This window comes from Miscanthus floridulus, unplaced genomic scaffold, assembly GCF_019320115.1.
Source record: "Miscanthus floridulus cultivar M001 unplaced genomic scaffold, ASM1932011v1 os_1392_1_2, whole genome shotgun sequence".
Classification (NCBI taxonomy): domain Eukaryota; kingdom Viridiplantae; phylum Streptophyta; class Magnoliopsida; order Poales; family Poaceae; genus Miscanthus; species Miscanthus floridulus.
This window is the reverse complement of record NW_027097689.1, coordinates 64,628-73,414: the sequence shown is the minus strand read 5'-3', so window position 1 is coordinate 73,414 and position 8,787 is coordinate 64,628. Positions and strand designations below refer to the sequence as shown.

Here is an 8,787-nt window from a genome sequence, read left to right as displayed (position 1 = left end):
AACGGGGTATCGAAATCAACCAGATTAAAGAAGAATATGGGTGATGGGGACAAGGAAAACAAAACAAAATTCACATCCCTTTCCATCCATCCATCCATCCACCCCTGCCTCATCATGCCTACTACATACCATATGCGACGTAGCTGGTTTCCCGTTGGACGGATGGAGGCTTGAGCAAGGGAGCATACTGAATAATTATCTTCTCACAAGTGAAAGGAATACAGGCACTTGATAGATTGACAGGCAGAGAGATGGGTACAGATAGATACCTTTCATCAAGACTTGCACACCACATAAACAAGACATACAAGGAACTACAACCTTTTTATATTCTTTATAATGCTATATATATAGCTCTATGGCCTAACCTAACCTAGCAGAATGAATAATTGCACTAGTATAGTATATTGTATGATTGTATATATATACTCATCAATCCAAGGAAGAAGCACAAGGAGCACTCAACCAACCACCAGCCAACACAAACCCACATGGAGGCTGTGCTGTGCCCAGCTCACTCCTTGCTGAGCTGGCACATGCACCAACAGCTAAGGAATTTTCTCCGTGAGGAGAACAAGAATCTCTCGTAGACCAAACCACAGCCCCGGAGCCCCCAATTGGCTTCTCAGCCAACTCTTTTCCTTGTTCTTTTTTTTCTGCGTGCTTGCTTATAACAATTGACTGACTGACTGACTGACAAACTTAATATCACACAGGTGCATGAACAAGAGAGGAGCTTAGGCCAAAAAAAAGAAACGAAAAAAGAACTGCAAAAAGGTACCCACATCTTAGTAGCTACATTCAAACCACTGCAGGAAGTTGCAGTTGTTGTGTTTTTTTTTTTTGTAGCAGCAGCACTCTCTCACTCACCACAGGATTTTACAAAGCGGAAAACTGGCTCGGCATCGTCTCGGGTGTTGTCTCAGAGGCCTCCTCACCTCTGCTCCTGTTGCTGGTCGCTGTCTGCTGCTACCTCTTGCCTCAACCTCAGACCAGTAACACCTGCCAATAAGCACCTTTGTTAGACCCCTCTTCAGGCAACAGCTGTAATTGATGATTCTTAAAAAAAAACATTGCACAGAAATTGTAGTAGGAATCCATAAAAGGAGTGTTAGACCAGTCTCAATAGGAATTTCATAGAGTTTCATGGACATTAAATATGCTGACATGGCATTGTCTTGATGAAGAGAGAGAAGATAAAAGTTTCATGGGAGTAGAGAGAGTTTCATATGGATGAAACTCTTCTGCACCGTTTCCAAAATATGGATGTGTTGGAAACTGGGAGATGAAACCCCCACTGAGACTGGCCTTATGCTGCCTAGGGTTCACATCGATCATGTGAAGTTCAACCATTGGGGGAAACAAAGTGAGCTCATGTGGCACCAACTTCTGTTCCACCCTTTCCGAGCAACGGAGATGTATGTTCTTGCAAGGATTCGTGTTTGCTACACTAGCTTTTCATTCATTTTACTAATGGAGGTGGCAGCAACAGAGAAAGACACTATAGAAGGGGACAGGTGATGAGATGAGACACACATTCTAACATAGAAAGATAACAATCTGCAAAGGAGGGGCGCATCCAAAAGCAACAGCCCTGCCCGTAACAAACTAGGTAAAGAAGGGTTTAGGAGAAAAAGAATTGGATTGCTAAGGAAAACTGATAGATAGACAAAAGCCTGCACCAGGCAAAAATCTTTGCTTCAAAAGCAGAGAAGGCCAGGAGTGCAAGCATCTAATGCTTAATACACTCCTCTTGACACCCATGGGAGTTGGGAGGTTGCAAGCAACTTGCCCCTAACCTCACCGCGATTATCACTGTAATCTGCCCTGAGCCCAATGACAGCGGATTCAGTCAATCGTCATAAACAACCCAGATAGGATTTTTTTCGTTTTTTTAATCCAATCCAAGTAATCCCGCTAAGTATTTTCTGTGTAAGAGATTTTTTTTAAAAAAAAATAAATGAACCTGAAGGGCTCAGAATTCCACTGCCAAAGGCATGACTTTGATTTCGCAGACAAATGAACTGAGTTTCCTGCGGAGTTAATGCCCAAAAATTCAGATGTAACTGAAGTATTTAATCAATCCCCTACCCCCACGACGAGAATTACTCCTCCACAAGCTTCCAACTCAACACGCCATCAAATTTCAATCTTTCCAGCTCCCACTCCCTCACCGAACCAACGAACCGTCTTGTCAAATTGTAACTGGCGCGTCCATTGATCCAAGAAACACGAGCTGAGATCTCATTTTTCTTAATTCTAATAAATCAACTCACTCTCGAAATCCAACGCAGCCAACCGATTTGAAATCCAATCGGCGAACTGGACATCGAAATCAGAGGATAAGTTCAATGAATTCGACTAAAAACTTGAAACGAGTGGACGGAATCTTGGGATAGATACATAATTCCATGGAGTAGACGTCCGAACAAGCACGACGAAGAAACAGGCCATCTACCTACCAGCCAAGCGAGAAAAGAGGATCCTAACAAATCGAGAAGGAACCATGTCCCCCGAACAAATCTAAAACAGTGGCGTGTCAGAATCTCACCTCGCCTGTCCTTCCACCTGGCGGCGGCGGCGGCGCTCATCCCGGCGGCTGCCGACGGCTTGCAGTCCGGTGGGTCCTCGAAGAGCGACCTCGAGAGGCTCTTGTGGGCCAACCCGATGTCGAACAGGATGACCCCGGGTTCCTGGTCCTGGACGAGGATGCCCTTGACGGGGAGCCAGACGAAGAGCTCCTCCTGGGAGAGGCCCTCCACGCCGCGGAGCGCGCCCCTGCTGAGGTTGCCGCGGACCACGTTGTCGAAGTATGCCAGGTCGCCGTTGTCGTACGTGGCGTAGCACGGCGCCGACAGCCGCGCCTCCAGCAGACCGGTCGATTCGTCCAGGGTGTACGACTCCACGCCGCGCGGGAGCAGTCCTCCGGGAAGGCCGTGATCTTTGAGTAGTTGATGTATAGTGCTGCCTGCGCCGGCGAAGGAGACACCGTCCCTCGGCGCGGCGCGGGAGGACAGTGCGGGCCGCGGCGCGGCGTGCAGAAGAAGGACGCACACGAACGCGAGCACGGGAATCAGGCAGCGTAGACGCGGGAGCTTTGCCATGGGAGGGGTCCGCGGCGCGGCGGCGGGGAGGGCAGATGTGGGGTGAGAGAAGGGGAGGAGAACAAGCGGAGAGGAGGTTTTATGGGAGAAAGTAGTGGGATTTGAAACTGTGCGACAAATCTTACGGAAATGGTATGCAGCCTGTTCGGAACGGATGACTTGTTGCTGTGCGGGAGAAAAATACTGTTTTAGCACCCGCCAGTCAATCGCTCTAGCCGAACAGACTGATGGACATATGGTTGTGATTTTTTTTTGTTGAGGTTGTTTTGGGTGTTGAATGGACCATTTTACCCGGTCTAGTAAGAAAATGGGTTAGCAAATTGATTCATGTGTTTTTCTTAAATTCCCTAAATAATTATGGTTAGGTGCTGTCATTTGTTAATGGTACACCTAAATTAGGGGTAAGCCACAGATAATTATTTGTGGTTTCTAGTACATTGACTTGTTTGCTTTCTATATAGTTTGTCCATTTTTTTATCTGCCACCGTCTTATTAGATTGTAATCATGCTTAGTCCGTCATTTAAGCATTTACCTACTCAAAAAAGTTTTAGTTTCGAGGGTTATGTGTTACTTTATCAGATAAATTACATGTTTTGTTTGATAATTGGTAATGAATCATTCATGTGTTTGCGTGCATGACTCTAAGACTGCCTTGTTCATTACTCTATTTTGTTTATATTATATGAATTTGTCACACTAACATCTTCATGGGATGGATAAGTAGTTTTAATGGTTTCTTTGTCGTGCAACGTTGGATACATGGAATTGCATAGCAAGTCACCGATGACCGAATACATACAGCTAGGTAGCTATGAACCCAGGTATATATCCAGCAATAACAGACTTTATTTATAATTTTTCTTTTAAAGTATGTTCTTTCTCTTTATTTGATAATCAGCAATTGTGTTGAAAATTTTGTAAGAATTGGTTGTGTACGATGTAAAGGCCAAAAATATTCTCTTTTCTTAATAAAATGTATTTGTCTGAACGAAGTTTGTCTGAACCATATGTCTGAAATGCTCATCTAATTGCATGCCACATAGCAAAGGGGGTTTCTCCATGGCATTCTCTCCTTTTTTTTCTCTCGGAAACGTGTTAGAGTTAATAGTGTTTCTGGAATGCTCATCTAAGTGCATCACATATCCATTGTGATCATCTATACATGGACGCATTATTGTTGCTTGCACATGGTAGGAATGTAGGATACCATTGGGATTTTAGGATCATATCTCTTTGGCAAATTGCCAAATTATTATACATGGCCCATGGTCGGGTTACTTGATCTGTATTATTAGCAGTAGGTTTCAAGATTAGCCAAGCTTAATGATGGGATGGTTGTTCTAGGACGATGTCATTTCTACACAATCAAATGAACAAGTTTGGTATATATTTTCCGTGCATATCCACCCAATATATTTTGATGGTGACTCCAAAGCAGCGGCAATAATACATCTCTTTGGTTTTGGAGGCCCTATTTTGTGCCAAAAGATTAGCAGGGGAATCTCCTGTGATCAGGGCTTTGTTGAAACTAATAATGGGATTTGCAGGATGATTAACTTACACGAGTAGCAATAGATTATACACAACATCATATTCGAAAAGACACGACTTTGGTACATTTCCTTTTCTACTATTGTTACTGTCGTATCATGGAAAGTGCAATGTACATGTCATTTTCATATCTGTGAATTTGTGCACAAAGTTACAAGCCGTACTAGCCTTGCTGCCTTGGGCCTCCCAAGTGAGTGTTAAAGAAGCAAACTGTGCGACCCACAGTGATGGATCCAGAACGAGAGCTTCATTCAAGTTGAGCCACTTGGTACGTTTCACTGTCTATCCACACATTTCATGTCTTGCAAGTTAATTAAATATTGATCCCCGGCCTCAAAGAAAGTAAAACGTTTTAATATTTTATTAGGTTATTATAGATCCAACCGAAGAAAAGTAAGTATTCCGATAAAAATTAACGAAAACCCACACCCGCCCACGCTGCCCCTACCCGCGTCGCCCGCTCACTCTGCTCGTGGGACGGGCCTCGTCCTCGCCCACGTCGCTCCCGCTCACGCCCCTATCGCCCGCCCGCGCCGCGCGGCAAGCCCGACGTGCTAGCACGAGCTAGCTCGCTCCCGGACTCGTGCCTCCATCCGCTTGCCCCTGCTCCTGCCGAGGTCTGTGCTGCCGATGAGCTCCACACCGGCGACCTCTGTGCCACTCTGCGGCTTCGAGCTCCATGCCGATGTCGAGCTCCGCGTCGACGAGCCTCCATTCATCAAGCAGCAAGCAGATGCTACGTTGAAAGCGCATGTTGCAATAGTATGTTTTAAGTGTTTCAATTGTTTCCAAGGTATGTTGCAAGTGTTGTATATCGATGTTGCAAAAGTAGATCGAGATGTTATACATGTTGTAATGGCTATACACGTATGTTTCAAGTGTATGTTCCAAATGTTTCATCTTTTCCAAACAAATGTTGCAAGTGTTTTGTCTGGATGTTGCAAAAGTAGATCTAAATGTTGCATACACATGCATGTTGCAAGCATTGTTTCAAGTGTTTTTGATGTTTCATACGTATGTTTGCAAGTGTTTTATCTAGATGTTGCATATGTTTGCAATGGTTTTTCAAATGTTTTTCAGGCGTTTTCGCAAGTGTTTCAGACTCTTGTTTCAAGTATTTTATTTGTCTTCTTTTGTATGTTGCAACTGTTGCATCTGGATGTTTCAAAAGTAGATCAGGTGTTGCACATGGGATGCGTGTGGGAAGCGGCCGGTAGTGCTGATGACGTCTGGGACGGCGTGGGCGACGTCCAGGGCGGCGCAGACCACTACTCGTGCGCTCTCTCGCAATCCCGACGCGCTAGGAGCTCGTTCGCTCCCTGTGCGAGCAGCGTCCGGACGCTAGCGTCCGGATCGGACGTCCGGGCGTTAGCAAGTCCAAAAAAATAAACTTAATATAATTGTTTTTATGCGTAGTTGGTAATGTTGTGTTACTTAGAGCAACTGCAACAGAAGAGCTATCCATGTTGTGTAATCTCTATTTGAGTATTTGGGGGAAAAAAGAGAGAGTCCAATAGCTATTGTATCTGGCTTTCTAAAATAGTAAGTTATGTATCCCGGAGTTCTCGCATGCTAGATATAGCTTGCATGTGCCGCTAGCCATTCGTCTCATCCTATTGAAAAGGTTGTTGGAGTTTTCTGTTGTTTTGCTGGGGTTTTTATTTTAGAGGTTGGTTAAATCATGAGTTTAGCCATATATTTTTACCAACTCTATTGGAGCTGCTCTTACACGTACATCTCGCTCATATATACTCCTTTCGTTCTAAATTATAAGACGGTTCGGTTTTTTAATACATTATTTTTATTATGTATTTAGACATCATGTATATCTAGATGTACTGTAAAAGCTATGTATCTAGAAAAGACAAAGCGTCTGAAATGGAGGGAGTATGATATCTCAAGATCATTCCACTTTTACATTGAAATTTTTAGAACTTTTTTTTTCGCGAGCGGGTCTTTTACACGTATTTCATTAAGAGGAAGGGCCTAAAGAAGGGCCGGTAACCGGATACAAAGGACTCATAAGTAATCCACGGATTACCCACAAAATCCCCAATACACAAAACAAACAACAAGAAAACATGATAAGGGAGAGGGGAACCTCCACCTCCACACACCACCCAACTATGCCTGCAAAAGAAAATTACATCCACGCAATGGTCGCCAGCAGATTGTGGGTCAAGCCACGGTGGCAAAGCATCCACCGATAACAGCGGCAAAGCATCTGCCAACGAACCAAGCAGCAAAGCATCCGCCAACGAACCAAGCGGCATAGCATCCGCCAACGAACCAAGCGACCACGGCGGCCAAGCATCCGCCTAGAAATGGGTCCACACAGCCTCGATAGCAAAGCATCTGCACGAGGGGAGACCAACGACAACGACGACGACAAAGCATCCGTCAGGTAGAGACGATAGTGGCGACACCAAGCAAGCTGGACAAACCATGGCGAAGACGAGCATGAGGCACCCAGGCATAGACGCAAAGGAGCGAAACCGGCGATAGTAGGGGATGGGCTGCAGTAGTGCTCCAACGAAGCCTTCATGAAGGAACTTGACATCCGCGGACGCCAACAACGATGGTAAGCACACGAGTAAGGTCACGTGACCTCAGCTACCCCAGCGGACCAAAGCTTCGGCGACGCCTCCAAGAAGAAACATGGCGCGGCTGCGCCATTACCGCCGGCCTAGACGGGCCAGGCAAGGTTTTCATCCAGCTATTTTACGTCCTCCAGGGTAGGCCACCCAACTGCATCAACCATGGCACCACGACATCGGTGCCTGCCCGACCGCAGCCACAGCCAGCGCGCACGGGCGCGGTCACCGTAGTCCGGATCGGCCAGCCCCGCCCGCCAGCCGGACTGACACCGGCTAGCCGGCCGCCGCGCAGACCCACCATGGCAGCCCGGAGCCACCATCGAGCATGGGGCGCGGCTGGCCACGGCATCACCGGACGGCTTGGGCGCCACCAGATCCGGCCACAAGGGTACCGGATCGAGCACGCCGGCCGCAAACGCCGCCGTTCAGGAGCAGGAGGAGCTCCAGCCTGCTGCGTGCCGCAACCTGGGCGGATCCAGGACGAGGTGGGGCGGATCCGGCCGGTCACTGGTGCTCACCAGCCCCAGGTGGGGCGGATCTGAGCGGACACCGGAGCTCCACGCCGGAGGTCATCGCTCATGGCAGTAGACCGTCCCGGCCCAATCCCATCGCGGAGGGATGAGATCCGGCCACCGGACCTCCAGATCCGGCCCTAAAGGAGGTGGATCCGTCCGTCCGCCGCTGCTCCTCGCCGGAGGTGGATGGAGTGGAGGGGGGAGTCAGAGTAGCGCGTGGGAGGGAGAGGAAGGTGCGAGCGGTTCCCGTACATCGGTGCCGCCGCTGGCCGCCGCCACCGCGCGACAGTGGGCGGCGACGGCGGCCGGGAGGAAGGCCGGGAGGGAGGCGCTAGGACCGCGGCAAGGTCGCCCCCCCGAGTCGCCCTGTAGAGGACGCTCGGGAGGGAGCGGCTGGGCTCTCGATGTCGTGAAATTTGTTCAAATTTTTAGAACTGAAGAAGGCAAACATGCTCAATTGTGAATCAAATAAACTGAAACTGAAAATGCTGGACTGACATAAGGAGCATTCAGTAATTAGTGTCCTTAAGCAAGGGTAGTCTAGTCCAATTGCTAAACTCATAGCTGCCCTGGCCCCGCATGCAGCACGACCCAACCATAGCAGGTGGTAGTGTATTATTGGGGTGCCATGGGATGACATGGCAGTTGTTTCTTGGTGGAGCCCTCGGCTTTGGCGTTTATATGGAGACCGTAACAGCTTGGAATCCATCAACATGGCCTACTGAAATTAGCATGAAAAAATAATCAGCAAATGAACGCGGCGAGGTGAGAACAACAAACAAATATTTTCTAAGAGGAAAATCTAAACAGCACTAACGGCACTCGGTAAAAAAAAAAAAAAAAAAAAAAAAAAAAAAAAAGAGCTCAACTCACCTCTGATCAATACTCGCATATGTAGAAACATACTCCGTAGTAGGATAGCACAAGAAGAACCCTATTATCCCACTAGTTCATTTTGGACTTTTGTACTATAGCTCTGTAGTGAAATACGTTACGTGTACACGGCATTTTGGTCCCGG

General features: G+C 47.3%; 1 protein-coding gene across 1 annotated transcript; it reads right to left on the bottom strand.

The window, feature by feature from the left end:
- Positions 1 to 395: 395 nt before the first annotated feature.
- On the bottom strand, positions 396 to 3,227 carry LOC136533983 (uncharacterized protein At5g01610-like). The gene is made up of 2 exons (XM_066526492.1): positions 2,552 to 3,227; positions 396 to 1,002 (listed from the first exon to the last, which is right to left on the bottom strand). The coding sequence occupies exons 1-2, from the start codon at positions 3,102 to 3,104 to the stop codon at positions 935 to 937; spliced, it is 621 nt and encodes a 206-aa protein (XP_066382589.1). The 5' UTR covers positions 3,105 to 3,227; the 3' UTR covers positions 396 to 934.
- Between the last annotated feature and the right edge of the window lie 5,560 nt (positions 3,228 to 8,787).